Source organism: Rhinatrema bivittatum, chromosome 10 (assembly GCF_901001135.1).
Source record: "Rhinatrema bivittatum chromosome 10, aRhiBiv1.1, whole genome shotgun sequence".
NCBI lineage: Eukaryota > Metazoa > Chordata > Amphibia > Gymnophiona > Rhinatrematidae > Rhinatrema > Rhinatrema bivittatum.
This window is the reverse complement of record NC_042624.1, coordinates 126,898,999-126,916,210: the sequence shown is the minus strand read 5'-3', so window position 1 is coordinate 126,916,210 and position 17,212 is coordinate 126,898,999. Positions and strand designations below refer to the sequence as shown.

The 17,212-nt window shown below is 49.0% G+C and overlaps 1 protein-coding gene across 4 annotated transcripts in view; it reads left to right on the top strand.

Annotated features, from left to right (window-relative positions):
- SZT2 (SZT2 subunit of KICSTOR complex) overlaps positions 1-17,212 on the top strand; it is a 446,100-nt gene that overhangs the window by 13,927 nt on the left and 414,961 nt on the right. For all 4 annotated transcript variants that reach the window (XM_029618788.1, XM_029618789.1, XM_029618790.1 and 1 more), the window contains exons 8-10: positions 2,924-3,134; positions 12,410-12,580; positions 12,939-13,170. In XM_029618788.1, the coding sequence (XP_029474648.1) occupies positions 2,924-3,134; positions 12,410-12,580; positions 12,939-13,170 (614 nt within the window). The remainder of the gene's footprint in view (positions 1-2,923; positions 3,135-12,409; positions 12,581-12,938; positions 13,171-17,212) is intronic.

The following is a 17,212-nucleotide window of genomic DNA, read 5'->3' as shown; positions in this document are numbered from 1 at the left end:
GACTGCACCTAAATTATGGAATGATCTTCCTCTGTTTATTGAAGAAGAAACTGATTTTATGCGATTTCGGTGTAAAGTAAAGTTGGCTGATGACAACGGAGCTTCTGAATTAAAATTGGGAGTGGTTCAAGTTTTGGAATTATGATTTTGACGTAAAGAAAAACATGGCCGTTATGAACTGAGCTTCAGAATTAAATCTGATAGTGGTTCAATGTCTTAGAAGCCTCTAGAATTATCATGCTTGAAAATTAGTAGAGTAAAAATCAGGATAAAGGAATAAAGATGATCATAGGGCACGATAGAAACATTTATTTTTTAAAGTGGTTTTGTTTGTTTTATTCTACGTTATGTTTTAATTTGTTTAATTTTTTTGTTGTTTTAAATTGACTTACATCACTTTGGAAGCTTTCATTGTAAAAACTGGAAAGCAATTTAATAAGTTTTTATAAATAAGTAGGAATCCAGCATTTCCTGTTTATACCCAAGTCAGTGCAAACGCATGGGTTTTTCATCCCTACCAGCAGATGAAGACAGAGAAGAAAAGCTTTGCTGAGCCTTTAGTACTTAGGCAGTCCCTCAGCAGATGGTAGAGGTGGAAAGCACCTGCAGTCCCTCAGCAGATGGTAGAGGTGGAAAGCACCTGCAGTCCCTCAGCAGATGGTAGAGGTGGAAAGCACCTGCAGTCCCTCAGCAGATGGTAGAGGTGGAAAGCACCTGCAGTCCCTCAGCAGATGGTAGAGGTGGAAAGCACCTGCAGTCCCTCAGCAGATGGTAGAGGTGGAAAGCACCTGCAGTCCCTCAGCAGATGGTAGAGGTGGAAAGCACCTGCAGTCCCTCAGCAGATGGTAGAGGTGGAAAGCACCTGCAGTCCCTCAGCAGATGGTAGAGGTGGAAAGCACCTGCAGTCCCTCAGCAGATGGTAGAGGTGGAAAGCACCTGCAGTCTTGGGAAAAAAAAAAAGGAAAGTTGGAAATTGCTCCTGAGGATGTTAGGGCCTGAAAAGGTCGATCCATTTGATGGAGTAGGGCGAGCAGGCGTTGGTTGCCCTGCGTGTCTTGGCCTGGAGTCGGTGGGGGTTGAAAGCCAGTGGTCCAGTTCTCGCCTTCCCGTGAAGGTCTCCCAAAGGCACGCATAGGACCAGTGCCTTTTTTCTTTTTTACCTTTCTTCCCTGCAGGATGGGTTGCTCCCCGGGGGGAAGTTACTGTGCCAGTAAAAATAAAAAATACAAAAAAGAAGAAACTGTGTCAGCTCGCTATGAAGAGGACAATGCAACTTCTTGAGAGTAGCCCCTTGTGCTCGGGGGAACTCTAGAGCAGGGGTGGGAAAACGTTTCAAGGGGGGAGCTCCTCGACACAGCAATCAAATCCCCACCACTTGCTGCAGGCATTTCACTATCCAGCAGGCTTAAGCGCCACCATTTTTAGCACTCGAGGAGACCCTTCGATCATGGATCCCTACCTCTACCAAAATCAGAACATCCTTCCACCCAACAGGTACAAGCCATTTTCCCAGCTAGCAGACGACTTCACCTCGGTCAGCAATGCAGGCCATAAAGTATAAATAACAAGGTGCAGACAAAACTTGGACTGGAAACTGTGAAAGCCAGACTCGTATGCAGTGCAATAATGCAAAAACAGAAATATCGCCATTGCTCATAAAACAAAATCAAGAAATATAAATCAATCATAACAGTGAGGAAACCATAAACAAACTTTAAACATTTCCCCAAACTCAATCAAATATTTCAAAACAGCAGACATATCAAACACCCAGTCATTAAAACTAATAAGGATAAAATAACATTCCCCCATTTCATAGCAGGAAACTCATTTCCAGTCACCCTGAGAGGATTAGTTAGGAGGGAAGGCGAGGGGGGGGGGTCACACAGACTTCCTTCTCTCTCTCTCTCGTTTTCACACACACAAAGTTTGAGTGGGATCTGAAGGTCAAGAGGTAGTTGGTGGTGGCTGGATTTGTGGATTATGGTGAGTGTCTTGTGCAAAATTCTGTATTTTATTGGCAGCCAGTGCAGGTCTCGGAGGATGGGTTAGTGTTGGTTAAGGTTCTAGCTGCTGCGTTCTGGAGCATCTGTAGTGGTTTGGTAGCGGAGATCGGGAGCCCTAAGAAGAGAGTGTTGCAGTAGTCAGTTTTAGAGAACAGCGTTGACTGGAGGACAGTTCTGAAGTCCTGGAAATGAAGAAGGGGTTTGAGTCTTTTCAAAACTTGAAGCTTATAGAAACAGTCCTTGGTGATGTTGTTGATTGATTTCTTTAAGTTCAGATGGTTATCAAGAATTACTCCTAAGTCTCTCTTACTTGAGTGGTCTGGGGGATAGGAACTGTCTGATCGGTGCTGTCCGGGTGGTCGGGGGAGATAAGAAGGATTTCTGTTTTGGCTGCATTGGCTGGTGAGTAGGTGGTTAATGGACTTAAGGCAATTTTCCCAGTAGGTAAGTGTTTTTGGAAGGGATTCTTTTATAGGGATCAAGATCTGAACATCGTCTGCGTAGAGGTAGTGTATTAGGTTTAGGTTTGTGAGCAGCTGACAAAGGGGCAGTAGGTAGATGTTGAAGAGGGTAGGGGATAGAGAAGAGCCTTGGGGAACACCTAGAGTTGATTTAAATTTAGGGGATTCTTTGTTATTGATTCTAACCTTAAAGCTTCTGTTGTTGAGGAAGGAGTTGAACCATCTGAGGGCGTTTCCAGTTAATCCGATGTCCAGTTAATCTTAGGTTTCTGCTTAGCTGTATGATGGCAGCAAGCTTTTCTCTCCTCTCCTCCTCGTGCCTGTCTCTTCAATGATAAAACCTCATACTCTCCTTCTTATCTATATGAAAGCAGTACTCGTGCTATCCTCCCTCCACTTGCCTGTGTGCCAGGAGGCCATGCCAAATAATGGTTTCGTTTTGCTGGTTGATTGCAGGTGGGCGGAGTATATTCCTATGACTGCAGCTTTGGGTATGTCCCTAATGTAGAACTGATGAAGTTTATTGCCATGGCAACCTTTGGGTCTTACCTGTCCACCTGTCCTGAGATTGATGTAGGAACCCTGGACCTGAATGTATACCACAAGTCATTCCTCCTGTACTCCTTCCTCAGGACTGGAGAGTCTTTCAACCCTGAGTATTATTGTGGTAAGTAAAAAGACTAATTGTACTGTTGTTACTGTAATAAGGAGCAGGCAGACACACACCCTGTGCTGTGTAGTGTTAAACTGCTCAGTGTTACTGCAGTAAGGAGCATGGAGACAGTCCCCTATGGCATGCAGCTTTTTATTATTTGTATTTATTCGCATGGGTATTTAATCCCATCCTAACAAAACTGTTTAGAGTGCATTACATAACAAAAACTACATTTCAGCTGACACACAATATACCCACGGTAACAATTAGAATAACAGCAAAATAAGTAAAGCAATAGCAGGCCCCTAAAAGCCTTTACAAAAAGAGGATTCCCCAGAAGGTCCCTTCTAGCATGGATTGTCAATGTTATGTAAAGATTGCATAAAATATATCTGCTGCAGTTGAATAAATGCTGGCGGCAATGCGGCCAAATTGTTTTTTTCCTAGCATGTAGCCAGATGGACTCAGGACCAATGGGTTATGTGCTCCCCTGCTAGTAGATGGAGACAGAGTCAGGTTTCTAAGCTGATGTCACCTTAGATCTACCCCTGCAGTGACCTCAGCCCTGCAGTATCTCTCCATCTCCTAGCAGATGTGGATGTGCTTTGCCTACACCAGCATTGGTGGTATATTGGGACTGCAGTAATCATTAGAAGATTGATTGAGCCCCGCTCTCCTGCAGTGATACCTTAAGGTCCCTCCCCCAGTCGAGATTTCCGAGATCCCTCTTTGGGGTGCCTTGGTCCAGTAGCTGGCTCCTGATGTGGACTTTGCTGCTGAAGCAGCTGAATGGCAGCGGGTGCAGGAAGCCGAGCCCGATGGTGATGGCCATAGCCCTCTCCCCCCACAGCCGGAGACTGTCTCTGTACTCAGCTGGTAAGCGCTGAGCCCAGGTAAGTAAAAATGAGAAGAGGATTCCTCCAATTCAGAGACGTGGAAGGGCTTCAGTAAGTCTTTCCTCCGGTCTCCTTGCTTGGTGCGCCGTACCGACGACGTTCCCCATCCCATCGGGGCAAGGGAAGGGGACTTCCGAGCGGGCTGAGTGACCCCCCCCCCCCCGATGGATAGGCCCCGCTTTCAGGCTCGGTGGGCGGCGCCATCTTGTGTGCGGTTCTGTGCTTCTTCACCATTGCCCCCCATAGACCGTCAGTACGCGCAGTGCGAGTTGGCTGTTTGCACGTGCTGTGCGCCTAACCTCACGCACACCTGCGTACATACGTTTGCGTTTAGAGGCACTGATGCTTATCCACCGGGATGGATCTGTACGCTCTCGAATTCAGGCTCTGGCTGGCTGAACGCACAAGTTACCATTGATTATGGCTCTGGCAGCAAAGAAACATAAGCGACACTTTCTTTGTGCTGCTTACTATATTAGGGCTGCACAGTCTGACCTGGAGTCCTTCCTGTGTCGGCACTGTGAGGAGGCCAGGGAGGTTTAGACTCCCAGAACATTTCCAAGCCCGGCTCCTCCCATGCGGAAGATGGGTCAGCCACAATCTTATCCGGTAGCACTCTGGATTTGAGTAATCCTGGGGCTGCATCCGCCTCGGGAGAGAGCAATTCAGCAGCACCTACCCCAGTTCCTCTGGGGCTAGGTATGGACATGGCGGCCTTTTCCTGGGTAGAATTTTTTTCAAGGCTTTCAAGCCTTCATACAGGTGCAATCGGTCCCTCCTGCCCCTGTCCTAACCAAACCCCAGCCAGGAAGGCCGTGCTCTCTCAGTCCTATCAGCATGAATGGCTCAGAGAAATACTGGCCTCAGAGCCAAAGCATGCCAGTGTAGTCTTGCATTTTCGGCGATGTATTTAAGCATAATCCAATGCAGGAATACATCTTCATTCATTTGAACTGCCGAATTTCTTGCCACAGTAAAATGCACTCTCTCATTGGCCTAGACTGGTTCATATGACAAACGTAATGCTATTTAACAGGTGGCTTTCAGGACACCAGCTGTACCAGGAACTCTTGACTCTTTTTTTTAACTATTAGATGTAGATAATCTTTTTGAGATCTAAAATATTGGCTGACTATTATTTTTTATTTGTGCTGATTGGAGAAATTACTTACCTGATAATTTCGTTTTCCTTAATGTAGGCAGATGGACTCAGGACCAATGGGTTATGTGCTCCCCTGCTAGCAAATGGAGACTGAGTCAGGTTTGAAAGCTGACATCACCCTACATATACCCCTGCAGTGACCTCAGGCATTCAGTATTCTCTTCAAAAGCCAATGTGGACATATTGTTGAAAACCTTGAATAAAATTTGAATACAACTTGATAATAACTTGATTAAAAAACTTTATTAAAAATGGATGACCACAACTGTACTCAACCAAACATAAGCGCTGAATCCCAGCAATATTATAGATGCCCTGATCTAGGGATAGGGCGACGGCTTACCCATAACCTCTTTGAATTGAGATCACCTCATGGGCGATTCCTTACACCGTTCATGGGCAGCTGTGGGCGGGATGCTAAGTCCACCTGTCTACATTAAGGAAAACAAAATTATCAGGTAAGTAATTTCTCCATTTCCTAGCGTGTAGCCAGATGGACTCAGGACCAATGAGATGTACAAAAGCTACTCCCGAATGGGGTGGGAGGCTGCCCGCGGTCCGGTTAGCACCACCCTTGCAAAGGCTGTGTCCTCTCGGGCCTGGAAGTCCGGGTGATAGAACCTGGAGAAGGTGTGCAAGCAAGACTACATCGCTGCTCAACAGATGTTGACAGGAGACAGTATCCTTGCATCTATCTAGAGATGGTAAGGAAATGGACTGATTCAGGTGAAACTCCGAGACTACCTTGGCAAGAAGGAAGGAACGGTGTGAAGCTGTAAGTTTCCTGGAGTCAACCGGAGGACTGGCTCCCGACACGACAGTTCCTGTAGTTCAGAGATGCAACGAGCCGAGCATATTGCCACCAAGAATACAGTCTTCAGCGTTAACAGGTGTAGAGACAGACTGTGCAGCAGCCAGAAGGAAGGCCTTGCTAAAAAGTCCAGTACTAGATTGAGGTTCCATAGGGGGACCGGCTACTTTAAGGGTGGTCGGAGGAGTTTAACCCTTTTAGGAAACGGGCCTAGTCCAGATGTGTCAACAGATGGGCTCCGTTCACCTTGCCTCTGAAACAGGAGAGAGTTGCTACCTGGACCTTCAAGGAGTTGAGAAACAACCCTTTGTTCAGGTGTTCTCTGGCCATAGGGTCCACGGGGTATAGGGTCTCCAATGCCCAACCTCCTTTAAAGCTGGCTTCCGGGGCATCCCACTCTAGGTCAGTCAACTCTTGGTTGGCTTCCAGAATCGGAAAATAGCAAGAGGCTTTCCGTAGAGACACCAGGATGGGATTCTTCTTTGGTTCCGTCATAGGATCCGTGCCAGCAACTCTTGAGTCTTCAGGGTCTGGGAAACCAGGGCCAGCAATTCATCTCTATGGAAAAACCGTAACATGGTCCGGTATGGCTCCAAGCCTGGAGGGATTTCCCCATCCTCCAATGAGTCTGCATCCCCTTCGTCACCTGTAGTGTCTGGGTCCCTGTCAGGGATACCCTTGGTGAGACGAGGCGTGTCTCCTGGGCGTCATGTACATGGCAGGATAGTTAAAGCAGCCATTCCCACTGCTGTGTTAGATGTCTAAAGCAATTTCTTGTTTCTGCCGATACTGAAAATTGCTCATTGAAACACAGCTTGTGTCTGGTTGTATGTTTGGTTTAGCGATTTAACCATTTCATCTAGTTATTTTCAAACTCGTGGACTGCCTTGCAAAGTTATAAAACTGATTTTCATTGGATAAGATAAGTGTGGCAATATCTTCTGCTTTTTATTATGCAAAAGGAAAACAGTTTCAAAAATACTGAAGACCTATAATTAAATTTCTGAGCCAGCTGTGATGCGTAGCAGTCGCAATGAACTAGCATTGTTTTGAGCTCTAGCATTTATGTTGTACATATTTAGATGGTTATTTTATGACATAGCCATTAATAATGCCATGGTGACAAATTTGTACAACCAAAGACCAACTGATGATATATAATCTGTGACTGAAGATTGTGACATAAGAATTTGAGCAGAAAGGCATATATACATATTTAAGAGTAGAAGAAGATTCGGCAATCCAGCACAAGTCACTGAGAGAGAAGATCAGTGAAGAATACTACTGGAGAATGAAATTGATCTTGAAATGCACTTTAACAGCACAAAATAAGATACAAGCCTTCAATCCCTGCAGTCTCCTACAGTTTTGGAATTGTAAACTGGCCTCAGAAAGATCTCAAACAGTTCCATGCCCACCAAGCAATCTCTAACAATTGTGAATGCTGAGCTTGTACGTTCCAAGAGCTGAAAGCAGTCGGAGTCTCACGTAAGTCTGCTTTGAAAATTCCCAGGTACACAAATTGTGGTACCAGTGGCTGGGGACTAATTAAAAGCTATTACTGATTTAAACTTAGCTCTGTCCAGAATATTGGATTAGTTTTTACTAAAGAAATGTAATGTTAAATTGTAAGAAAACAGAATTGTTAATGCTGGATTTAGCGATGCCGGCTGTTCCACCGGTGCCACTGAAGTTAGGTTTCGATGTGCTACAGGCTGTTGATCATGTGAAAGATTTAGAGCTATACCTTCCTTTGATTAACATGTTTCCCAAAAAGTACGTTTGGCATTTTGGAAATTGAAATTGCTTAAAAGGTCGCATCCTTATTTGGATAATGAAGCTTTTAAGACAGTAAGACAGTTATACGAGCTGTGGTTGTTTATCGTCTGCACTGCTGTAGTAGACTTTGTGTGGGCAACCCAGAGAGGCTCGTGATAGGTTACAGATAGTCCAGCGTGTGGCTGCCAGGGTGGTGACAGGATGCTTACGGAGAAGTCTGTATAAATTGCACTGACTACCTGTGAAGGCACATGTACAAGTTAAGATCTTGATGTTAATGATTCGTGCTTGTGGGGGCTGGGCCTAAGTATTTGAGGGATAAATTACAGTGATATTCATTGTCATGACAACTAAGATCTAGTCAAGTGCAATTGGTGATGGTGCCACCATTTTGAAGTATGAGTAGAATTTGGCTAAGAGCAAGAGCATTTTCAGTGATGGTGCCTACATTGTGGACTTCATAAGGTTGGAAAGAAATTAATTAGCTTTCTGGAAAAAAAACTTAAGAGCTGGCTTTTCCTTAGCAATGGTTGATGTTAGGTGGCATAGTGACGGGAGGGTGGTGGGTGAGTTTGGACTGCATTGTTTTTATATTATGATGATGTCAAGTTGAACTAATATAGCTCTTTTGTATTTTTATGTGGTTTATGTTGTTGGTTTTATTTTTGTATTTGTGTGATGTTTTGATTTTATTATGTATGATGTTGTAAACCATGTTGGGCATCTCTTTAGAGTTGGGGATACAATTAACAAATTTTAAAGAAATAACACAAAATAAAGAGTCATTTCTAAACTGGATACTCCGTGACGGTTCTGTGGATCAAATGGAGAACGCGAAGATCCTTAAGTACCAAGAAATGAAATCAGAGACCAAGAAAATGTGGCAGAAAAATATAGAAATAGTCCCTATTGTATTGGGCGCTGCTTACTGATTAAGCAGCATTTGCAAGGGCAGCTTGATATGTTGCTGTAAAGATTACATTCTATGAATTCCAGGAGGCCGCACTCTTTGGCACGATGCAGGTACTAAGAGGGCACTAGTAGTGAACCCAAGAAATTGAGATCATTCCCAAGCTAACCTGGCTAACGAATGAGGTTCATTCCTGTCCAGATTTGCACAATACAAACCCATCTGGAGACACTGCCCCGAGTAACTTGCTGCTTGCACATTTACAATCACAAGTATTCATGTGAATGTTTGCCCTACCCCCAGAATGCCTCTTGCTACTCTAAGGAAAATTATGTGCGAATAATTTTACGTGCACAAACAGGGGCTTATAATATATATAAGCAATGCCAGAGTGACACCCCCGAGGGGGGAGATGCTCCCCATCTCCTGCTCTCCCCTAGCCTCGGCAAGAAAGGGACAGATCAGTCAGGCGATAGACGCTGCCCAGCCTGCCTACCGACACGGGGAGGGGGGCAGGGTGGTTCCTTTCGGCCCTGTGCATAAATTCTTTTAAAAATTACCCCCATAAAAACAGATTATCTAAAGGCTTTATGTGCATAAATGGACTTTTGAAAATTGCCCAGAGGGAGTTATGTTCATAAAGGTATGCGTGTAATTCTGTTCCGCACACACATGAGGCGTCCGGGACTTCAGAAAATCAACATTATGCGAGTAAGTCTGCTCTAATTTTCACAGCTCTTATTTTCAAAGCAGATTTACATGCGCAAGTCTGCTTTGAAAATGTGGGATAAAGTAAGCGAGTTCACTTTAGCCCTGTGCGCACAGTTATAAAATTACCCTCTTAGAGCTGCTGTTCTAGGTTTCCAGTCATAGCAAACAGCATCCAAATACTCAAGAGTGCTAAATGGCCAGGATCTGACCCCATCATCCCAACAAGTGGAAGGAAGGAGTGAGAATGTAAAGAGTCGTTCCAGCAAACAAGGAAAGGGAACAGCGGGAACTAGAGAGACTGATGCCTGCAACCAGAAGTAGATCAGAACATGGCGCAGGAACCTTTACGAGAGGCTCTAAATAAATAAATAGACCTAAAGATGAGAGAGTGATCATTGCAGACTATGGACAAGATGATTGACGCCAGCGGAGGAAAATGCAGCTTGTGAAAACTGAAACGGTTACACACCTCCTTGCTGGACATGGCGGGCTGATGTCAGAAGGCCTCTATATAGAAAGGCACCATAGGATGGCTCGGCTCATTATAACATCACTGAACCAGGAAAGCACTGGGACTGTAACCCTGAGAGAACCGTAGGGAAAGAAGACGATGTGATCCCCATGGCAGTCGATGATCAGCTGAATGCAAGGAAACCAGACATTGCGGTGAAGGACTGCATTTGCTGGCAGTGTCAGCACCAAGCAACTATTCTGTGGATTGTACGGAGAGAGAGGAGACCCTCAAGAACCAAGAGGTGCAATCGGAGACCATGGGAATAATGTCCCAATTGTAATGGCAGCCCCTGGTCTGTAATGGGAGAACTTCCAGGCGCACCTTCATCTGTTGCCTGGGCGTGTTACCTCTGTGTCGCGTCCGTCGGTCTTCGACGGCTTCGCCCCGCTTGTTGCACCCCTATCTCGGCGCCTCCCGCTTACCTGGGCAAGATGACTACCGCAGCGTCGTCAAGCCGACCTCTCTGGCGTCCCCGGAACAGCTATGGTGCAGCCGTACGACATTGTTCCTCCCAGGTACCTGCGAGGGTGCGCGCGTGTGCACAACCCACGTCTAAGTACGCCCAGTGGCGCGAACCTCGAGGACATCCCGCCAATCTGGGCATATCTACTTCTCAAGATTGCTAGCTCATTGACAGGCCGATTCAGTAAAGTCTGCGGGAGAGCGGACGAACGCAATTCTGTATTTAAATTAGGTGACACGGGGAAAAGGAGGCGCTAGGGACACTAGCGCATCCCTAGCGCCTCCTTTTTGACAGGAGCGGCGGCTGTCAGCGGGTTTGACAGCCGACGCTCAATTTTGCCGGCGTCGGTTCTCGAGCCCGCTGACAGCCACGGCTTGGAAACCGGACGCCGGCAAAATTGAGCGTCCGGTTTTCGGCCCGACAGCCACAGGCCGAATTCAAAAATTTTTTTTTTTTTTTTTTTTTTTTTTACTTTTCGGGACCTCCGACTTAATATCGCTATGATATTAAGTCGGAGGGTGCACAGAAAAGCAGTAAAAACTGCTTTTCTGTGCACTTTCCTGGCGCCGGAAGAAATTAGCGCCGACCTTTGAGTAGGCGCTAATTTCTGAAAGCAAAATGTGTGGCTTGGCTGCACATTTTACTTTCTGTATCCCGCACGCATACCTAATAGCGCCCTCAACATGCATTTGTATGTTGAGGGCGCTATTAGGTGCCGCGGGTTGGACGTGCGTTTTCCTCCCCTTACTGAATAAGGGGTAAGGGAAAACGCGCGTCCAATAGCAGGCCTGCGAGTTGGCAAAGGCTCGAATAGACTCGTATGGACACGAACTGTTCCTTTCTGCGCTACTCTGCCGCTTCCCTGCTACCTGCAGGAAGCTCTCCTTCTGTCCTTCGGGGTTTGCTATTAACTTGGGAACCCGCTCCTCGGGGGCCCTCTGTTCTATTTTCAGGGGACAGGTACTCGCTCCTCGAGGGCCTGCTCTCCCTGCCTCAGTGCCTGTACCTGCGACAGCCATCTGGTGGAATCGCATCCATAACAGCTAACACCGAGTGAGTACTCTAATCTCTCATCTGTCTCATCCACAGTAACTCCTTGCTGCGGTCCTCCTGAGGTTACCTCGGAGAGAAGGGCTCCCTCTGCCGAGGTCCCTGAGACTACAGCTCACCACTGCCACCTGGTGGCTGTATAATAAGAGTTCAATTCCGCTGTTTTGTGAATAAGAGTGTAGTCCAGTGCTGTGGCTCCTCACAGGGCTCCTCCCCATGGGCGTGGTCATCTCCACAGCACCCAAGGATCCACTAAAACACACTTAATAACACTCTGTGGCCTCCAGAAGGAGGCGCTCTTTGGCACAATGCATTAGCATTGAGAAGTTGTATCCAGCGTACCCTGGCTTAAGAGTGAGGTTCATTCCTGTCATAGTGTGCACAAAACAAACCCGTTTGGAGAGACAACTCATGGGATGGACCCAGCTATTCAAAAATATATCACAGTAATAGCAAATGAATACCAAAGAAAGCTCTCACAGGGACAACTACAAAGTCCCTACAAACCTCTTCTTAACCACAAAACCACCCAGACCGCCAGTTGCTCCCAAAGGATTGACCCCCTTTAGTTTGTGCCTTTGGGAGCAACGTGGCATCAGGCCGACCTGACTTGCCGCAGGGCTTGACTTAAAGAACTACCCTGGCTGACATGAACAGGAGGGGACAGGGCCATTTTGCATTGCTTTGTAGCAGTAAAGCCGTCAGTATTATTGCAGGAGGAGCAGAGGCCCTCCTCAGTGCTGTGCAATGCTAAACTCCTCCGAGTTTTCTTCTTACTTTTTGATGACACTGGATAACATGGATCAGTTTGGTTGTGCTGCAGTGGGTGTATTTGACAGGTAGAAACAGTGCTTTGCATATTTAAATAGCTACAGTACCTGAATGGCTGAAAGGTGAAATGTAAATGAAAATAACTATTTGGTAGTCTTATAAAGACTATTTGTTTTCTTTTTCCTGATTTTATGTTGAGTATAACTGTGTCTGTCTGCAGCGTCCCAGCACAAGCTCTTTAATGAGCACTTGGTTTCGGCAAGCAGTAACCCAGCTCTGGCCATGAGAAGGAAGAAACACACTGAGAAAGAGGTGCATGCCGACCTTGTGAGCGTGGTGTCAGTCCGCCTGCGGGAGGGCTACAGCATCCGGGAGATTAACCTCAGCAAAGGTGGGAAGGGCTTCAGTTACTGGAAAGGATGCCTGGCTGGCTGCTCAGTCTGAACCATTTCTTCTCCTGGTCCTGATTCCTTACTGTGAGCTGCTGCTGTTGCCACCTCTTCAGCTTCTTTTCTCCCTCTGTCCATCCATCTGCCAGTCTCTGCTCTGTATACCCCACTGGTCAGTCAGTCCCCAGCCCTCTTCACTGCCAGGTCTCTGTTTATAGTGAGGTGCGCATTGCCTCTCAGACTCATTCACACTAAGGTGTGGGGGCGACTCACTTAACCTTCAGAAGGGGCTGGGTTGCAGGGAAGCTGGAGAGTGGGAGTGATTATAAACAAACTGGGATCCTTCCTTTCTTTCTACAGGGGAATCTCTGCTGGAGGTGAAGCTGGTCCTCCTGTGGAAACATAACATGCGTATTGAATACTTGGCAGTGGCGCCATGGCCGTTGGATCCTTGTAAGCGCAGCACGTTGGTTGAGGTGACGATGGAAGGCAGTTATGACATTCTCCATGATATCAGCTGTACCATGAGGAAGCCAATCACAAGTCTGTACCGCACCAGTGTCATCCGTCGCTTCTGGAACACGCTGCAGAGGTAGTTCAGGACCTCCTCCTGTCACGCCAGCCCCATCACAAATATACTGCAGAGGTAGCTCAGGGCCTCCTCCTGTCACGCCAGCCCCTTCACCAAATGCACTGCAGAGGTAGCTCAGGACCTCCTCCTGTCACGCCAACCCCTTCACCAAATGCACTGCAGAGGTAGCTCAGGACCTCCTCCTGTCACGCCAGCCCCTTCACAAATATACTGCAGAGGTAGCTCAGGACCTCCTCCTGTCACGCCAGCCCCTTCACAAATATACTGCAGAGGTAGCTCAGGACCTCCTCCTGTCACGCCAGCCCCATCACAAATATACTGCAGAGGTAGCTCAGGGCCTCCTTCTGTCACGCCAGCCCCTTCACCAAATGCACTGCAGAGGTAGCTCAGGACCTCCTCCTGTCACGCCAACCCCTTCACCAAATGCACTGCAGAGGTAGCTCAGGACCTCCTCCTGTCACGCCAGCCCCTTCACAAATATACTGCAGAGGTAGCTCAGGACCTCCTCCTGTCACGCCAGCCCCATCACAAATATACTGCAGAGGTAGCTCAGGGCCTCCTCCTGTCACGCCAGCCCCTTCACCAAATGCACTGCAGAGGTAGCTCAGGACCTCCTCCTGTCACGCCAACCCCTTCACCAAATGCACTGCAGAGGTAACTCAGGACCTCCTCCTGTCACGCCAGCCCCTTCACCAAATGCACTGCAGAAGTAGCTCAGGAATTCTTCCTGTCACGCCAGCCCCATCACCAAATGCACTGCAGAGGTAGCTCAGGGCCTCCTCCTGTCACGCCAGCCCCTTCACCAAATGCACTGCAGAGGTAGCTCAGGGCCTCCTCCTGTCACGCCAGCCCCTTCACCAAATGCACTGCAGAGGTAGCTCAGGACCTCCTCCTGTCACGCCAGCCCCATCACAAATATACTGCAGAGGTAGCTCAGGACCTCCTCCTGTCACGCCAGCCCCTTCACCAAATGCACTGCAGAGGTAGCTCAGGGCCTCCTCCTGTCACGCCAGCCCCTTCACCAAATGCACTGCAGAGGTAGCTCAGGACCTCCTCCTGTCACGCCAGCCCCTTCACCAAATGCACTGCAGAGGTAGCTCAGGACCTCCTCCTGTCACGCCAGCCCCTTCACCAAATGCACTGCAGAGGTAGCTCAGGGCCTCCTCCTGTCACGCCAGCCCCTTCACCAAATGCACTGCAGAGGTAGCTCAGGACCTCCTCCTGTCACGCCAGCCCCATCACAAATATACTGCAGAGGTAGATCAGGGTCGCCTCCTGTCACGCCAGCCCCTTCACCAAATGCACTGCAGAGGTAGCTCAGGACCTCCTCCTGTCACGCCAGCCCCTTCACCAAATGCACTGCAGAGGTAGCTCAGGACCTCCTCCTGTCACGCCAGCCCCTTCACCAAATGCACTGCAGAGGTAGCTCAGGACCTCCTCCTGTCACGCCAGCCCCATCACCAAATGCACTGCAGAGGTAGCTCAGGACCTCCTCCTGTCACGCCAGCCCCATCACAAATATACTGCAGAGGTAGCTCAGGACCTCCTCCTGTCACGCCAGCCCCTTCACCAAATGCACTGCAGAGGTAGCTCAGGGCCTGCTCCTGTCACGCCAGCCCCATCACAAATATACTGCAGAGGTAGCTCAGGACCTCCTCCTGTCACGCCAGCCCCTTCACCAAATGCACTGCTGAGGTAGCTCAGGGCCTCCTCCTGTCTCGCCAGCCCCTTCACCAGATGCACTGCAGAGGTAGCTCAGGACCTCCTCCTGTCACGCCAACCCCTTCACCAAATGCACTGCAGAGGTAGCTCAGGACCTCCTCCTGTCACACCAGCCCCTTCACCAAATGCACTGCAGAGGTAGCTCAGGACCTCCTCCTGTCACACCAGCCCCTTCACCAGATGCACTGCAGAGGTAGCTCAGGGCCTCCTCCTGTCACGCCAGCCCCTTCACCAAATGCACTGCAGAGGTAGCTCAGGACCTCCTCCTGTCACGCCAGCCCCTTCACCAAATGCACTGCAGAGGTAGCTCAGGGCCTCCTCCTGTCACGCCAGCCCCTTCACCAAATGCACTGCAGAAGTAGCTCAGGACCTCCTCCTGTCACGCCAGCCCCATCACAAATATACTGCAGAGGTAGCTCAGGGCCGCCTCCTGTCACGCCAGCCCCTTCACCAAATGCACTGCAGAGGTAGCTCAGGACCTCCTCCTGTCACGCCAGCCCCTTCACCAGATGCACTGCAGAGGTAGCTCAGGACCTCCTCCTGTCACGCCAGCCCCTTCACCAGATGCACTGCAGAGGTAGCTCAGGACCTTCTGTCACACCAGCCCTTTTACCAGTTCCATTGTAGAGGTAGCTCAAGAATTCTTCCTGTCACGCCAGCCCCTTCACCAGATGCACTGCAGAGGTAGCTCAGGGCCTCCTCCTGTCACGCCAGCCCCTTCACCAGATGCACTGCAGAGGTAGCTCAGGACCTCCTCCTGTCACGCCAGCCCCTTCACCAAATGCACTGCAGAGGTAGCTCAGGACCTCCTCCTGTCACACCAGCCCCTTCACCAGATGCACTGCAGAGGTAGCTCAGGACCTCCTCCTGTCACGCCAGCCCCTTCACCAAATGCACTGCAGAGGTAGCTCAGGGCCTGCTCCCGTCACACCAGCCCCTTCACCAAATGCACTGCAGAAGTAGCTCAGGACCTCCTCCTGTCACGCCAGCCCCATCACAAATATACTGCAGAGGTAGCTCAGGGCCTCCTCCTGTCACGCCAGCCCCATCACAAATATACTGCAGAGGTAGCTCAGGGCCTCCTCCTGTCACGCCAGCCCCATCACAAATATACTGCAGAGGTAGCTCAGGGCCGCCTCCTGTCACGCCAGCCCCTTCACCAGATGCACTGCAGAGGTAGCTCAGGACCTCCTCCTGTCACGCCAGCCCCATCACAAATATACTGCAGAGGTAGCTCAGGGCCTCCTCCTGTCACGCCAGCCCCTTCACCAGATGCACTGCAGAGGTAGCTCAGGACCTCCTCCTGTCACGCCAGCCCCTTCACCAAATGCACTGCAGAGGTAGCTCAGGACCTCCTCCTGTCACGCCAGCCCCTTCACCAGATGCACTGCAGAGGTAGCTCAGGACCTCCTCCTGTCACGCCAGCCCCATCACCAGATGCACTGCTGAGGTAGCTCAGGGCCGCCTCCTGTCACGCCAGCCCCTTCACCAAATGCACTGCTGAGGTAGCTCAGGGCCTCCTCCTGTCACGCCAGCCCCTTCACCAGATGCACTGCTGAGGTAGCTCAGGGCCTCCTCCTGTCACGCCAGCCCCTTCACCAGATGCACTGCAGAGGTAGCTCAGGACCTCCTCCTGTCACGCCAGCCCCTTCACCAAATGCACTGCAGAGGTAGCTCAGGACCTCCTCCTGTCACGCCAGCCCCTTCACCAGATGCACTGCAGAGGTAGCTCAGGGCCGCCTCCTGTCACGCCAGCCCCTTCACCAGATGCACTGCTGAGGTAGCTCAGGACCTCCTCCTGTCACGCCAGCCCCTTCACCAGATGCACTGCTGAGGTAGCTCAGGGCCGCCTCCTGTCACGCCAGCCCCTTCACCAGATGCACTGCAGAGGTAGCTCAGGGCCGCCTCCTGTCACGCCAGCCCCTTCACCTTTCTGCTGTCTCAGAATTTGTTGTATGGTATTTGTTCCTTGGGTGAATTTGATTGGTTTTATTAGAGTGTGTTGTAGGTTTAATCTTGATTTAGCAATATTTTTTTGCGGGATTGATATTTTTCTTGAGTTTGATTTGTTTTGATTACTGGTTAGCATTAGTGTAAATTGAGATAACATGAAAATAGTTTTCATGGCAGTCTGGTTGGTTTATGGGTATGTTTTGTGATTATGGTTGACAACTTTATTTGGGGTTTTTTTGTAGGATTTATTGGTTGCATGGTGAGGCTTGAGATGGGAAGGGTTGGGCTGCAGGTAAGGAGCGGCTGGATTATGATATTTGAAGTAGTGGACCCTTCTGGTTGCCTTTCAAGCTAAATAACACTTTAT